The sequence below is a fragment of the Ochotona curzoniae genome, unplaced genomic scaffold (genome assembly GCF_017591425.1).
Source record: "Ochotona curzoniae isolate NIBS_2020 unplaced genomic scaffold, NIBS_Ocur_1.0 contig_523, whole genome shotgun sequence".
Classification (NCBI taxonomy): domain Eukaryota; kingdom Metazoa; phylum Chordata; class Mammalia; order Lagomorpha; family Ochotonidae; genus Ochotona; species Ochotona curzoniae.
The window spans coordinates 1,316,440-1,332,937 of NW_024466459.1; the positions used below are offsets into that span (position 1 = coordinate 1,316,440).

A 16,498-nucleotide genomic window follows, 5' to 3' on the forward strand; every position below is an offset into this window, starting at 1 on the left:
CCAGCAATCCATATGGATGCCAGTTTGAGACCCAGTAGCTCCATTTCCAGTTCAGCTCCCTACTAATGTGCCTAAAAAAGCAGCAGAGCAGGGCCCAAATGCTTGGGTTTCTGCACTGCTGTAGGGAGACCTGGATGAAACTGGCCTTGGCTTGGCCAATCCCTGGTCATTGAGGCCATTTAGGGAGTGAACCAGGGGATGGAGGATGTCTCTGTTTCTCTGTAACTGTGAGTTTCCAACAAATAAAGAAATTTTAAGACAAAAAATCAAGACGAATAGTGTGGTCTTGGGAACTTGCAGAGTACAGATTCCCAGGCCCCTGGCCAGAGCTGCTGCTCAGGCTCCTGGGGCAGGGATCTGTGTTTTAAGACACTCCCAGGCGATTCCTAAGCAGCTTATACTTTGAGAATCACCGAGAGCCCAGCAGGCAACAGCAGTGTCACACATGGGCAGCCTGATGTTGAAGCAGCAGAGGAATGGGATGCCAGCTGGCTCACTTACCACAAGGTTGCCGATGACCATGACCATGAGGAAGACGGTGAGGCACATGGCCTGGCCGGCCACCTCCATGCAGTCCCACATGGTCTCAATCCACTCCCCGCAGAGGATGCGGAAGACGATAAGGAAGGAGTGGAAGAAGTCGTGCATATGCCAGCGGGGCAGGCTGCAGTCCGAGGCGATCTTGCACACGCACTCCTTGTAGCTCTTGCCGAACAGCTGCATGCCCACCACGGCGAAGATGAACACGATGATGGCCAGCACCAGCGTCAGGTTGCCCAGCGCCCCCACTGAGTTGCCAATGATCTTGATGAGCATGTTGAGCGTCGGCCATGACTTGGCCAGCTTGAAGACCCGCAGCTGCCGGATGAGGAGTTGGGGAAGGAGGAGGACAAGAATGAGGTCTGGGGACCACAGGCCCATCCTCAGGAGAGAAAACTACTTTGATATTTCAAATTCCACATTGATCAGAGGTCTCGGTTGGCCCCCCCTGTTAAATGGCAGCTCTTGTGTTCTACCACCTCACGCTCTCCACATGTTCAAAAGAGAAAAAGTCCTTCTCTGTGGATGATGCTAGAGTGTGTATCGAGAGGTGGAATTACACTGCTGGGGTTTACTCTAGCCTCCGACCCTGTAATACAAATGGGGGCAACAGAGGGAAGACGTGGAGAAGCACTGACAGCTGCTGGAGCTGCGTGATGAGCGTTTGCAGGTTCACTATTCTTCCTCTCTATTCCTATGCACCTGCGGAAGGTCTCCTGCTGAGCAATAAATGGGCTCTTCACTGAGCTGTGGACTGGTGCTAGCTTGCAAGTTCTAGTCTAGCCTCTCTGGAGCTTCCAGTGCCCCAGTTTTCAGGTCTGCACTATGGGATGTCCCTGCTCCATTCTTCTCAATGTCAGCCCCCCTTGCTGAGTGTTTGGTCCCCACAACCCTAGTGTGACAAGGAGAGGAGGCTCCCTTTCTCTCTGCTTCCCAAGGTTCTGAGTAGTCAAGAGACCTGCATGGCTGTTTACGTTTCTCCTCCTGTCCCCTTGCCAGCCCCCGGGCCTGGGGATGCCACGTACCAGACGGAAGGAACGGAGCACGGACAGCCCCTGCACATTGGCCAGCCCCAGCTCCACCAGGCTGAGGGTGACAATGAAGCTGTCGAAGATGTTCCAGCCTTGCTGGAAATATTCGTAGGGGTCCATGGCGATCAGCTTCAGAACCATCTCTGCAGTGAAGATGCCGGTGAAGACCTGTGAGGGGGGATAGGGGTCCCCATCTCAGGGCCTTAGGGAGTGCAGGGGAGGCTCTCAGCTCACCCCCACTTCTTGCAGGGACTCGGGAGGGATCACAGCCCCAGGAGGGTCGGGAGTGCAATGCATGCCTCCCTTGCCCATGTGCACCTGTGACAGGAACTCATCGTTATGCCACAGGGCAGGGTTGACCATGGCCTAGAGGCCTATTCCCATTTCTATCTGGCCTTGTGATCATGGGCAAGTCCCTGAACTTGGTTTTTGGCTGGATGCAAAGATTCAACAGTCATAGGGCACTCTGGTTCCCGCTGCATTTGATATGAAGTGGGGAGGGGGCATCATGTGGGTTTCTCTGGCACAGATGAAGGACTGACGCTCAGAGAGGTGACCAATTGGCTTTAGGGCCCACTATCTCCTTCTTGGGGATCTCAGTTCTATTCCCTGCCTCTATTGAAGAAATTATCCCCAACTAATTACAGTAGATGATGCTGAAAGTAGGAATCAAGAGGGACAAAAATGAAAGAAGTTGTATCCTCAGCCTTAGACACGGAAGCCTGAGGGCTGCCAAGGTCCTGGCCACTCCCTGGGCAGGGTACTCCCCCCTTCTGCCAGGCTTCAGCTGTCCAGAGTCCGCAGCTTGCCTGGGCCCATGCTGACCCCTCCCAGGAGCTGTCCCTGGCCACGGCAGGTGCGCAGACAGCAGCAGCACAGTGTGGGTAGGGGATGGGCTGGCGGGTGGCCCAGCCCATCAAGCACACCCAACAGCTGTGCCGAGTTCAGAGCGTGTTCTTGCTCCCATAGCCCTGCCTGGCTGCCCTGGGCACCCCTCTGGGGTAGAGGTGCTTGCCTCAAAGGCTGGGAAGCCCTGTGCCAACCACCCAGTCTTGGTCTTGTCCTAGGCTCCAGATCTTACTGTCTCACTCTTGGGATGGGGTGAGAGAGAGCATGTAGCTCATTTGTCTATCTTGGGAAAAACTGCAAAGGGAACTGGGAAGGGTGGGGAAGGGTGGGGCAGGGCTGGAGGCAGTGGCGGCTTTTTCCCTTTGTCAGACTCCACCGGGCTGGAAACGAGGTGATAATGCTCCTAATGGCCCAGATCAGCTCAGGGATCAGTGTGTGTCAACAATAGTGGCCCAGGGAAGGGCTGGGCAGGGGAGCCGCCCGGCCAGGCCTGGAGGTCACTGAGGGGTAGGGGACTGTTCTCCAGGGCCGCTGGGGTGTGGGAGCCTTAGCTGCTCAGCCTGGTCCCTCTGAGATTCTTGACAACATCTACAATTGAGAGACTTGTCCCACTCCCCTCTACCGTCTCCACATTCCCAAGTCCCTATCTCTTTCTCCAAGTCCAGAACCTCATTCACATCCCCTTGTCCCCAAATCCCACAGCCCGCAGATAGTCCTGGATCCGCCCTTGCCCAACTCAGGCCCCCTTTCTCACACGCTGGGAAAGTAACCCCAGCTGTTCCTTCAGGCCCTCAGACAGTGCTTCCACACAGCCCCCCTCTGTCTCCTCTGGGTCCCACGCTGGCCCCTCCCTACCAGGTTGCCCACAGAGAGGACATTGTCAAAATGCTCAGTCATGGGGTAGTGCTCCATGGCCATGAAGAGGGTGTTGAGCACGATGCAGATGGTGATGCCCAGGTCCACAAAGGGGTCCATGACGATCAGGTGAATGATGTTCTTGAACTTCACCCAAGGGGCGCAGCAGTTCCATATGAGCACTTTGTGGGCGCACTTGTACCACCAAGGTGGGCATTTCTGGTGGGCCTCTTCCAGCTCTAGGGGTGGGAGGTGACAAGTGCCTGCTCAGGATTCCCCCTCCCACGTGCCCTCTCCACCCCTTAGTGGGCCACTGTGGGACACTAACCCCTGTGGGGAGCTGTCTCTCAGGACACCACCCTACCTGTAACCTCCATCTCACATGGCTCTCCCTTTGAAATCCCCCTTCCCTTTGTGTTCCATCTTCAAAACCCACCCTGAAACTCAACCCCTTGGGCAAGGTCTCAAGGCTCACCCTCCTGAAGTTCTGCCCCTCAAAGCCCCACCCCTTAGCGGTGAGAAGTTCAAAGGTTGGTTCCCCAGGTCCTACTTCACGCCCTCCTTTGTGGCGCAGCCCACAAAGCCCCTCCCGTCAGCAAGCTCTGGCCCAGGCTCCCACTCCCTGCCAGCTGCTCTGGGCAGTGATCCTGGCCCAGGAGACGCCCTCATTTCTGGCTGGATCCCCTGGACAGGGCGGGACGCCACCGTGGGATTTTGGGCTCTTGTCCCCATTGTCAGGAATGCCGGTTGCTCCTTTCCCACCAGAGTGGCTTTCTGGGAATGCCTGTTTGTGCCACCTCAATGCTGTGGGGGTTCTGCTGCAAGGCACATGGGATGTAGCTGCCCCTGCTAAAGGGCAGGGGGTTGGGGTGGGTAGAGCTTATGGGTCTCTCGACCTAGGCATGATGTCATGTACTTATTACCAAAAACACATGAGGGGACTGGCGTGGTAGACTAACGGTTAAAGTCCTTGCCTTACATGTGCCAGGATCCCATATGGGCACCAGTTTCTATTCCCGGCGGCTCTGCTTCTCAACTGGCTGCCTGCCTGTGGCCTGGGAAAGCAGTCGAGGACGGCCCAAAGCCTTGGGACCCTGCACCCGCGTGGGAGACCCGGAAGAGGGGTCCGATTGACACAGCTCTGGCCATTTCAGCTGCTTGGGGAGTGAATCAGTGAACAGATCTTCCTCTCTGTCCTCCTCTCTGTATATTTGATTTTCAAATAAAAACAAAATAAATATTTTTAAAAACGAGGCAAATCCTATTAGTGCCACCACTTCACAGATGAGGAATAGCTGCCATGAAGAATGATTAGAGAACCAAGATCCTGGGCTGATGTGACTCTGCTCCCAGCTTCTGCACCTGCCCCAGAGTCAGTGCTCAGAACTTCTCTTTTTTTTTCTTAAAGATTTATTTTTTATTGGAAAGGCAGATATACAGAGAGGAGAGAGAGAGAGGAAGATCTTCCGTCCAATGATTCACTCCCCAAGTGAGCGCAACGGCCTATGCTATGCCGATCCAAAGCCAGGAGCCTCTTCCGGGTCTCCCACGCGGGTGCAGGGTCCCAGAGCTTTGGGCCGTCCTCGACTGCTTTCCCAGGCCACAAGCAGAGAGCTGAAAGGGAAGCGGGGCTGCCGGGATTAGAACTGGCGCCAATATGGGATCCCAGGCGTGCAAGGCGAGGACCTTAACCACTTGCGCCACCGCGCCAGGCCCCAGAACTTCTCCTTTAAAAAAAAAAATTTAAAGATTTATTTATTTTTATTACAAAGTCAGATAGAGAGGAGGAGAGACAGAGAGGAAGATCTTCCATCTGCTGGTTCACTCTCCAAGTGACCGCGACATGACTGGTGCTATGCCTATCTGGAGCCAGGAGCTAGGACTTTCTCCAAGTCTCCCACACGGGTGCAGCGTCCCAAGGCTTTGGGCCATCCTGACTGCTTTCCCAGGCCACAAGCAGGGAGCTGGATGGGAAGTGGAGCTGTCGGGATTAGAACCGGTGCCCATATGGGATCCCGGCACTTTCAAGGCTAGGCCATATTGCTGGCCCCAGTGCTCAGAACTTCTCTGAGTTTCTCCCCAGTGGCCGGACTGAGCCAGCCCCCAGCATTCCCTGGGGCATTCTTGGGTAGGACACGATGGCATCTGGATGTCTGTCCTACAAGGCCAGATAAGGTGGTGCCCTCTAGAGGGTTCAGAGTCCCATGGGACCCCTGACTGTTTCTGGGCATAAGAGAAGCCAACCCTTTCTCTGCGTCGGGGAGCCTTTCTTGTCTGCCTTCTTTCTTGCCTTCCCCTCCATCTGTCTCTTTCCATTTAGAGATTTCCACCCACCCATCTGTCCACCCAGCGATCCCCCTTCTTCTTGTTCATCAGTGTGGTTAGTGTCCTCCTGAAACCTCGGCAGCGGGTGGGCACAGGGACTGAAGGGGTCTGTGAATCCATCTGGGCAGAGTGTGACCTTGTATCTTGACCTTTCACCCAGAGAACATTTGAGGAGCAGAAGCTCCAGTTTCCGGAAGTCTGGGCCTTCCTGATCAGCCTTAGCAGCCCTTGGCAGCCCCCCAGAGCCTTCCGGAAGCCCCCAGTTCCACAGCAGCGGTGGCCTTCCAGCCAGCACTGGGCCGCGTTCAGACAGGACTATATTTATCCCAACCATTTCTTCGATGCCAATATTAAATTACTGTCCTTCTAAAGCCGGTTCCAGCCAGGCCCCACCCTGCCCGCAGAGTGGCCTGATGGGCAGGTTAGGCAGCATGTAAGGAATGTGAGGGTGCCAGGGGAGGTGTAAGATACTCACCCTCCATAGCGTCCGAGATGGCGCTCTCAGCACTACAGCTCTGTCTTGGGGCGCCCTTCTCCCCCTGTGCTGTGTCCAGGCTGCCATTGCAGTCTTTGCTGTGGGCTGGGTCTCCGTCTGCCTCCCCACCTTCCAGGGCCTGGGCAGCTTTGGCCTGTGGACCAGCAAGGGTGGTGAACATCCAGTCTGGCTCTGAGCCAAGGGATGACCTAATTGGCTCTCCAAACTTCTTCCTGAATAACTTATTTTTTTTTTAAATACTTATTAACTTTATTTAAAAGATGGAGAGAGAGAGAGAGAGATGTTTCACCTACTGGTTCACTTCCCAAATGCCTGCAATAGCCAGGGCTGGGCCAAGCTGAAGCCAATAGCCAGGAGCTCCATCTATGTCTGCCACGTGGTGGCTGTAGGCACTCAAGACCTTGAATCATTGTCTCTGTCTCACACACACACACTAGCAGGAAGCTGGATTGGAGGGAGAGGCAGGGCTCAATCCCAGACATGGAATGTGGGGTACGGGCATCCCAAACATCAAGCTTATCTCCTTGTACCGCATAGCCCGCCTCCAAAATTCTTTATTATGGCAGCTCTTCTTGGCCTGTGCAAGCACAGAGCAGGGGGAAGGAGACAGCTCAAGTGGTGGTAGGAGGGTGCCAGTGGACCCTCAACTGAGAAGACCCTCCACTTTGCTGGACCTTACATGTAATGAGGTCATGAGAATCTGAGCAGTTGCTGTCTGAGGACTCACAACACCTGCTTCTCACTCAATATGAACCACATGTTACATAATCACAAAACAATTCTTTGGGGCTGGAGCTGTGGTTTATCATGCTGTTATTTTTTGTGGTACTGGCATCCCATATGGGCACCAGTTTGTGTTCCAGATGCTCCATTTCCAATCCAGCTCCCAGCCTGTGGCCTGGGAAAGCAGTAGAGGATGACCCAAAGCCTTGGGACCCTGCATCATTTTGGGGGACCTGGAAGAAGCTCCTGGCTTCAGATTGGCTCAGCTCCAGACGTTGTGGCCATTTAAATGGGGAGTGAACCAGACGATTTTTCTTCTGCTTTTTTTTTTTCCCCTATCTGTTTCTCTTTCTCTCTGTAACCAAAACCCAATAGATTTGCTTCAGGCTTCAGTTCTCCAGGTTCCTTTTTAAGATGGGAACATGAGGGTTGAGGATGAAAGACCTTTTTATCACCTGATGTCTCCTATTCCACCAAAGCCTTCAGCCTAAGCCTTCTGCTCTCCCCGCCTTTCCACCTGTACCCCCTTAACTGTCTGCCTGCCTCCCTGGGGGAAGCCAGCAGTCCAGCACAGACCAGACTCGACTGGACTGGGTGGCGGAGGTCCCTGGGGTCTTGGCCTCCCTGCCCTAAGTTCAAACCTTTTCCAGCTCCTCCTGCTGCTTCTTGAATTTCTCCAGCATCTGCTGATACTCCTCCTCCTTCTCCTGGTCCTCAGCCAGTGTGGCCTCATTCTGCTCTGCGTAGGCCATGGCCACCACGGCCAGGATCAGGTTGATGAGGTAGAAAGAGCCCAAGAAGATGATGACGACGAAGAAGATCATGTAGGTCTTGCCAGCTGCTCGAAGGGTCTAGAACAGAGAAGGTGGTAGTGGTGGTGGAGCAATCCCATGGCACCTGTGGCTCCTCCTGAGGCACCCACTGCTCAGTGGGGGTAAGTAGAGAGGGAGGCTCTCCTAGAACTGGGGAGTAGAAGCCTTGGGATGAGATGTGGCCATCGCCAGCTGGCCAGGCCATATTCTAGGAAACGTAAGGGACTTTCAAGAGTCCATGGAAAATGAAATTAAAAGATAACCTGGTTTTGGTGCCAAAACAATTTTAAATCTGTGTACAGACATTTTGTAATATGTTTTGGAGACCACCCCATGCACATAGAGTTCCAAATGTTTGTGCATTTGGGAACATTCTGAATTGCAGAGTCTTTACAATGTAAATACTTCACAAATGCTTGTTGTGCTGATTCCTTAGGGAATGATGAGGAGGAAATCAGCCCAGGACATGGGCAGAGTGGAATTTCCCAGGTGTCTTGCTGGTTTTAGTGAAGCCTGGGGTTTCCTGAGCCTGAGCTTATGCCAGGTTCAGACCTTAGTTCTTAAACTAAAGGTGAAGAAGATTGTGGTCTGTTGTGGGCTAAGGAGTTGACTAGCACTCCTTAAGCCGAGCACTACAGGGAGTGGGCTTGGGGCTAGAAGCACCTGATCTCAGCTGTATCCAATATGTGCTAATGAGGGTGTGGGGTAAAGAGTAAACAAGAAGTAGGAGAAAGGTCAAGAGAGGAGAGAATAAAGGGAGGCCTCGGAGATGCTTCAGAGAGACTTCCACCATCACTGGTCTCCTGTCACCATCACTGGTCTCCTGTTGGCGCCTCATTTCCCAGACCCTCGCCGTGTCCATGTTACTGGCACAGCTGGCCGGAACAGTGGTCCAGCTCTGAACAGACACCCAGGGTCAGAGGGTTCCTAGAATGCACAGGGAAAGCTGTGGTCCTGGGGATGACGTGGCTGTGCTGAGGTTTTGGCCATCAGGGGTAGGTCCATGGGGCTCTATGGAGGTTGGGGCATGGAGGTACGGGCTGGGGAAGCTGTACCAGCTGGAAGAGATTCTCCCAGTAGTCCTGGGTCATGAGGCGGAAGAGAGCGAGGAAGGCCCAGCTGAAGGTGTCATAGCTGGTGTAGCCATAGTTGGGGTTCCGTCCAGCCTTGATGCACTCATAGCCCTCGGGGCAGTGCCTAGAGATAGGATGAAGGGCTGGGATTAAGGTGCGCAAGAGCTCTAGCTGGGGGACTTGTGCAATACACTAAGGGAAAAAATAATCCCCTTGGTCCTGTGTCCATATCTGTGTCCTATCTTCCAAGACCCCAGGGGCCTCCTCTCCCCACTCCCAGCACTACTCACCCTGCATCACTGCTGTTCCCACAGAGCAGGGCATCGTTGGCACCCTCCAAGAAGTAGAAGTTTCCTTTAGGAGTTAAATGCCACAAGGGAGATGTGTCACCCATTTGGTTACCCTGTGGGCCCCCGTACCCACTGCATACCCATGTGCCACAGTTGCCAAATGGGTGTTCTCTGGGGGCCCCTTCCCCTTCCAGCAAGGACAGCCCTGAGGTCTCTGGCCAGATGGTGACCAGGGAGCTTAGGCCTCAGTCATTTCAGTTCAGTGCCAAGTGTGAAGGGCAGGATCTGTCTGCCTCAGCTACATAGCACCCACATAGGGGCTGGAATCTGGGTGCCAGGGTGACAAAGGATACACCACTGTCCCATCTGCAGAGAGATGCTGTGTGGACTAACAATGGTAGTGTGGAGATGTGTGGCTCAGGTGTGGACCCATGTGGACATGGGCAGGTGGTGTATCTTGGGGTATTGCCAGGGTGTGAGTGCATGGTGTGATGAAAAAGGGAGCCGGGCCCAGAGACGTTGCTGTTTAGTGAGAGCAGCAGGGCTTTTTAAGCCATTTGGTGTTTGTCACCATTCTAACCCTTTAAGGAAGGTCTTGTCAACTCAGTCCTATGGGTGAGGGCCTGGGAGACCCAGTGACTTTTCAGAGGTCACACAAGCTGGCAAATGACAGATTTTCAACTCTGGGCCCTACCAGCATGAGAAGGCAAAGCAGGAGCTAAGACAGACCCCTTCCAACCTTACCTACCCACAGCCCGCTCTCACCTTCGTCATTGATGTAGGCTTCCCAGTCAAAGGTGGAGTTGCTAGCCCAGCTCTCTTGGCCGTCCCACGTGGCATTGCCATCCCAGGTGTCATTGCCGTACCACGTGGTGTTGGTGTCATTGAAGGGCGGGGGCCAACGCACACACTTCTGCCGCAGGTTCCCCATGAACAACTGCAGCCCCACGAGCGCGAACACGCTCAGGCAGAACACCGTGAGGATCATCACATCCGACAGCTTCTTCACCGACTGGATCAGGGCCCCCACGATCGTCTTCAGCCCTGAGGAGGGGCAGTGAGACAGGGGACGGGGAGATGAAGCAGCGCAGCCTCAGCCCCAACCCTGCACCCCAGGCCTTCGCCTACTCTTGTTGCTCAGTGGGCTGTGACTGCTGAGTGTGCTTAATTCAAACCCTCCACAGAGCAGGTTTCTGCTCAATCTCCATTTTTTATTTATTTTAAAAATTCATTAATTTGAGAGGCCAGTGTTATGACATAGTAGCCTCCATCTGTGGCGCCAGCCAGTTCAAGTCCAGCTGATCCACTTCTGATCCAGCTTCCTTCTTATAGCTTAGGAAAGCAGCAAAGGATGGCTGACGACCTTGAGATCCTGAACTCACATGGGAGACCTAGAAGAAACTCCTGGCTCCTGGCTTTTGACTGGCCCAGTCCTGATCATTGCAACCATTTGGGGAGTGAGCCAGAGGATGGAAGATCTCTCTCTCTGACCCTCTTTCTCTCTTTTAACTCTTCCTTTCAAATAACAATAAATACATTTTTTTTTTAAGTCGCTGCTTGGAGAGGCAGAGAGTGAAGGGAACAGAGAAGCTGCCTCCATGCACTGGTTCATTCCCCAATTGCCCATGACAGCCAAGACTGGACTAGGGTGAGGCTTTAAGCCAGAAACTATCCAGATGTCTCTCGTGGGCAGCCGGAGCCCAGTGACCTGGACCATCACGACTGCCTTCCAGTGTCTGTGTTAGCAGGAAGCTGAAGCTAGGAGCCAGAACCCTGTGTGGAACCCAGGACTCCAGTGCCAGACATAGGTGTCAACTGTGAGGCCAGCTCAGTCTGTGACATGTCACAGCCCAAGTATCAGGCATTCTCTCAAAGCTCCTGATTCTGATGGATATTAATGTCCTTAGCCTCAAAGCAGCCCAGTGGATGGTACTACTACCATCCACATCATACAGAGAAGAAACGTAAGACCCAACAAGTTAAACCACCTACCCAAGGTCACAGATGGGTAGAGGGGAGACCTGAGCCTGTAGCTAACCACCCTGCTAAGCTGCTTTGCTTACCCAGCCTCCCTGCCAGGACCATGCCTGCTCTCTGGCTGTCCACCCACTGTGTCTAGGCCATGGGGTGAGCCTTGCACACATGCAGCTCAGGTGTGTGTGACGCTTGCACAGGCTCCTGGAACTTGAGTGCCATGCTCTAGGCCTGGGCAAGGGGGAGGCCTATCAGTCCAGGTGGAGGTTTCCCATGTCTCCCCATTACCTGGGATGACCGTGATGGTTTTCAGGGCTCGCAACACCCGGAAGGTCCTCAGTGCTGAGATGTTGCCCAAGTCCACAAACTCTGTTAGGTACCTGGGGGACAGGAGGGAGATAGGGGCAGGGTTCTGGGTTAGAGCCGGGGGAGATGGGAGGGCCAAGATCGGGGCTCTACCAGGGGAGGAGTTCAACATGGGCCTATGGGCAGGTCATGCACCCCCTACAGTTCCAACTGGGAGTTGTAGTGATAGAACTTTGCTGCTGGGAGTGGGGTTGGCCAGGTCACACAGTCCTGGGTGGGCCTATGGGATGTGGCTCAGGATGCCTCCTGCATAGCTCTGGCTCTCTGTGCAAGGTGGAGAGGCTCTAAGCCATGTCTCTTCCCTTCCGTACTGCAGCCCCAGGGCCCTGCTCACGCCATCATGATGACGCTGAAGTCCAGCCAGTTCCAGGGGTCCCGGAGGAATGTGAAGTCATCAATGCAGAAACCTCGGGCCAGCATCTTGATGAGGGACTCAAAGGTGTAGATCCCTGTGAAGGTATATCTGGCGGGGAGAGAGCCGGCCAGGACCGGGGTGGGTGTATGTGACAGTGACAGACCTCAAGGGAGGGAATCTACAGAAGTAAGATGTGCTACCAGGGGGCTGAGGCCACTGGCAAGAAGAATCATGTGCCCCCTCCCCCACGCCCCACCCCAGGAGGGGTTTAAGGTGCGGATGAAGGTTGCTGCAACACAGGGTGTGTTCCCACTGGAAGACAAGAGTATTTACTCTGAGCATCCACAGAGTCCCAGTCACCTGGCAGGGGCCTGGGTGGGGTGGCGGGGAGACTTACTCTACGTTCTTGGACCAGGGGGGCGGGTTACTCATGGTCATGAACACGCAGTTGGTCAGGATGGTGATCATGATGAACATGCTGAACAGCGTGGGGAGGGTCAAGGAAAATGACAGAACAGGTAGGAAGCAGGGGGATGGACAGAGGCTCCCCCAGGGCCCAGAGTGCTCCATACTGCCTCCCCAGCCTTCTTGGCTTTCCCACAAGGGCAGGATATGAGTGAATGAGCACCTTGATGGCGCCACGCCTGACGATGCTGAAGGGGCTCAGTATATAGAGGGCAGGAGTGGCAGAGAAGCGGAAGATGGCCTTGCCCTTGTTGAGGACGATGAAGGTCTGAGGTAGGGAGAGAGAGCCTGTGAGACCAAGGCCCAGATGGAAGGCAGACGAGGAGCCGATGGACAGGGGGAGCCCTCCCAGGCCTCACCTTCTTGTCGCTGTAGTAGGGGTCCAGGTCTTCCAAGGGGATGCCGATGACCTCGGGTGGGGGATCCCCGTAGATGAGGGGCAGGTTCTTGCCGGCCTCCAGGTCACTGCGTGGCTTCCGTTCGGGCTCCTCGATCTCCATCTGCTTGTTCCGCTGCAGCCTGGCCTCCTCCTCCACTGCCCGCCGCTCTATGGCCACCAAGGACTCCCGGGTGAAGGGCCGCAGGCACTGGGGGCCCAGAGGCACGAGGGTGGGCAGAGACGAGTTGGCCATCCTTGCATCCTGGGCTCAGGGGCCAGGAAGGTGGCAGGTGGCTGGGGCAGCTGCAGCAGGTGGCCCCTGGGTGCTGGGTGGCCACCCCGCCCTGGGCCTGCTGTCCACTCCTTAGCTCCTGCCTGGCCAGGGACTGGGCCGGGGTGGGGGGCGTGCAGGCCCTGTGGGGACTGGAAGCTGTGCCTGCAAGGTTTGGCTGCTGCTGCTACACAGGTGTTGGGCACAGAACATCACCCCTAAGCTCCAGGCGCCACCCCACACTCTGCCTGGCAGTGGGGTGTGCCTCCTTCTGGACTAACAGCAAACCAAGCAGATCCTCTTCAGCCTCAGGGACTTGGGGCTGACGCCCCTGTGCCTTCAACCACCTTCAGGGCCTGAACGTCGGGAACAGCGTGGCTTCAGCCTACAGAGGACAGAGAAAACCACAGCTGCCCATGCCATGAGCCTCTGAGCTAGGCCAGGGTGAGGGGCTGCTAAGATTAGCTTAAAAGCACAACTGGCAGATGCATCTCTTCTTGAAGGCCAGGTGGGCCAGCTGACATTGGCTACCTGGAGTTGGGGTAGAGACCAGTGATCATGCAGCCTGACTGAGTGCAAAAGAATTGCTGTAATTGATTAATGATGTCTGCCAGGAGCAAGAGAAAGAAGAATGTGGTGCTTTATGCCTGTCCTGGAGGGAAAGGAAAAGCAAGATGAGGGGATATAAAAGTCCCTTTTCTTGATCTTTGAGATGCTTGCTTGGGCTGGGAGAGGGAAGAAGGAAAGGACCCTGGGCAGGAAGATGTGGGATGAGGAAGATGATGGGATGGGAAAGGAGAGTGGCAGATGCTAATGAGGAATGAGAGGAGCCTCAGGGCAGGTCACAGGGACAGGAAGTGGCCATCCCAATACTTGGGGCAGAGCTGTCTGTCTCTTCTTGGCTGAGGTCCCTGTATGTGTTAGATGGAAGAAGGGGCTTCCTCCCGAGGGGCCTTCGAGGCTGTGAGCACTGCGTGGCTATCTTGTGCACCAGGGGCCTCTCCTGGCTCCTCTCTCCTTCTTCCCAGGTCTCCTGAGTCTGATCTCAGCAAACGGCATCCACAGACTGGCACAGGCAGACGGCTGCAGCCTAGGCAGGCACGGGTGCCACAGGGCCCACACAGACAGACTCCAGATCAGTGCCAGGGTGGCCCTCTCAGCACGGGCCCAGACGCCATAGCAGTGCCCTGCTCTAGCCTGCTCAGACACTTCTCAGCCTTGGTCAACAGGCAGAAGCTGAAGCCGTTGGGTGGAGCTGGCCACGCCCCTGCTGCCAGCACACCAGCTGCTCCAGGCAGCCCGTTGGGAGTCGTGTTTCCACGGCAGTGACTCTGCTCATTCCTGCCCACCCTGGCCTTCAGCTGCTCAGTGGCCCCATCACATGCACACACACGTGCATACATATGAGCGCACACACACATCCATACACCTAAAGCTCCTTCATGCACTTCCCTCACAATTGCCCCCAAGAGCCTGGTCACCTACCCCTCCCACACACCACATCTGTTTGTCACCACTCCCAGGATGCTGAGCTGCCAGATGGTCATGGTGCTTGCAGGTATCCCTATTGTTCTATTCAACAGCCACAACCTAGGGTTCTCAAACCGCACTATGATGGTGGTGTCACTGCTTCTCCCCTCTCTCCACCCCAATCCTTTAGCAGCTCCCAGTTAAATTCAGATTCTTCCTGCTGACTCCTTGTCTCCACCTGGTCACTTCTCACTTCCCCACACACGCCCTCCCACCTTCTGGCCGTGCCACCTCCATGAACACAAATGAGCCACGTTGTTTCTTCTCTCTCCCCACACCCAAGCCTGCGGTGTGTTTGTCTGCTGGAACACCAGTCCTCTCTTCCTGGAGAACTCCAATTCATCCTTCCAGACTTAACCTGTTTGAGAACCACCCCGGCAGGAAGCCTTGCTTGATACTGACTGGGTGTCAACAGCATGCTTACTACTTAATACAAGTTTATGGAATGCACAGATGAATGAATGCATGATGAGAGACAAGACCACCCCACCTGCTCATCCCTCTTTCTCCTTTCAGCCCATCCCAGGCTGGAATCACAAGCCAGAAGCCCTGTCTCCTCTGACTTCACCACTCCAAGCTCTGCCTGTTCCCTGCCCTTGCTCCCTTTCAATTAGATCACATCTCATATCATTTGCTGACTCCTCCTGCCTCAAAAGCAAGGTCCCTCCTTCACAAGCATCATCCACTCCCTGCCTTTCTCTCTCTGTCTTTCTCTTTCCCCTACTCTCTCCCTCCCTCCATCACACTCATCCAGGGAAACCCCAACCTGCACATCCTCAGCTGTGTTTTCTCTGAGTGATCCTTGAGCTACGGGCAAAAAAAGTTACACCAGACTTGGTGCCAGTCTTTTATTTTGCTGTCAATCCGACTAGTCCTAAGAGCAGATTTTCCTGGCAGGCTCACTTTACTTTTCTTTCCTCTTCTCTCTCCCTCCCTTCCTTCCTTCCTCCCTCTCTCCCTCCCTCTCTTTGTTCCTTTCTTCCTTCTTTCCTTCCTCTCTCTTTCTATTTGGAAGCCTGATTTTACACAGAGAGGAAGAAGAGGAAGAAGAAAGAGAGAGAGAGAGATCAATTTTTCCATGTGCTGACTTACTTGCCCAAATGACCACTACAAACAGAACTGAGCTGATCTGAAGTTGGGAACCAGGAGCTTCTTCTAGGTCTCCCACGTGGGTGCAGGGTCCCAAGACTTTGGGCTGTCCTCGACTGCTTTCCCAGGCCACAAGCAGGGAGCTGGATGGGAAGTGGAGCAGCTGGGACACAAACGAGTCCATATGGGATCCTGGTCACATTGTAAGGTGAGGATTTAGTCACTGAGCCATCGTGCTGGGCCCCCAGGCTTGCTTTTAAAGGCAACTGCTTCATGTTTTCTTTTTGAACTTCCAGGCCTCCTCATGATACTCTCACATATGACCTTGCCACCTCCTCACTGAGAATGTAAGATGTGTCTATACCATCAAAGCCACAAAACCAGCTCTACTCTCCATGCTTCTTCTGTTAAAACATGACTTATTTGTTTACTTGAAAGTCAGAATGACAGAAGGGGAATGTGTGTGTGTGTGTGTGTGTGTGAGAGAGAGAGAGAGAGAGAGAGAGAGAGAAAGAGAAAGAGAGAGAGAGATTTTCTATCTACTGGTTTACCCCTTAGATGTGTGCAACAGCCAGAGCTGGGCCAGGCTAAAGCCACGAACCAGGAACTCTGTCCTGGTCTTCCATATCAGGGGTGTCCTTTGGTGTGTTAGCAGGAAGCTGAATTATAAATGGAATAGAATTCCAGCTAGCATTCTGATGTGGGATCCTGGTATCACAGATTGCAGCTCAATTCATTTTATCACAAGGCTGGTTCCCCTTCCTCCATCTTGTTGTAAGAAGACAGTAACACTGAACAAAGACTATCCTCCTTGGGCCCTCTTGTGTCCTCAGGATCTCATTCACCAGCTATCTCCTATCTACCATTCCTCAACCTCATCCCATTTCTAGCATCTCCCATCTTAAAAATAATGCTAGTGCTGGGGCTGGTGTGATGACTCAACTGGTTAATTCTCCACTTGCAAGTGCCAGAATTCCATATGGCTACCAATTCCTGTTCCAATTGCTCCACTTCTGATCAAGCTCCCTGCTTCTGGCCTAGGAAACTAGTGGAGGATGGCCCTAGTCTTTGGCCC

General features: G+C 54.2%; 1 protein-coding gene across 1 annotated transcript in view; it reads right to left on the reverse strand.

Annotated features, from left to right (window-relative positions):
• Positions 1 to 12,786, reverse strand: part of SCN4A (sodium voltage-gated channel alpha subunit 4) — a 29,100-nt gene extending 16,314 nt beyond the window's left edge. Inside the window, exons 1-13 of the mRNA XM_040989500.1 lie at positions 12,514 to 12,786; positions 12,304 to 12,422; positions 12,087 to 12,176; positions 11,669 to 11,797; positions 11,257 to 11,348; positions 9,760 to 10,038; positions 8,995 to 9,058; positions 8,687 to 8,828; positions 7,461 to 7,670; positions 6,076 to 6,229; positions 3,276 to 3,514; positions 1,566 to 1,739; positions 502 to 858 (exon numbers count right to left, since the gene is read on the reverse strand). Of these exons, the coding sequence (XP_040845434.1) occupies positions 502 to 858; positions 1,566 to 1,739; positions 3,276 to 3,514; positions 6,076 to 6,229; positions 7,461 to 7,670; positions 8,687 to 8,828; positions 8,995 to 9,058; positions 9,760 to 10,038; positions 11,257 to 11,348; positions 11,669 to 11,797; positions 12,087 to 12,176; positions 12,304 to 12,422; positions 12,514 to 12,786 (2,322 nt within the window). The remainder of the gene's footprint in view (positions 1 to 501; positions 859 to 1,565; positions 1,740 to 3,275; positions 3,515 to 6,075; positions 6,230 to 7,460; positions 7,671 to 8,686; positions 8,829 to 8,994; positions 9,059 to 9,759; positions 10,039 to 11,256; positions 11,349 to 11,668; positions 11,798 to 12,086; positions 12,177 to 12,303; positions 12,423 to 12,513) is intronic.
• Positions 12,787 to 16,498: the final 3,712 nt, after the last annotated feature.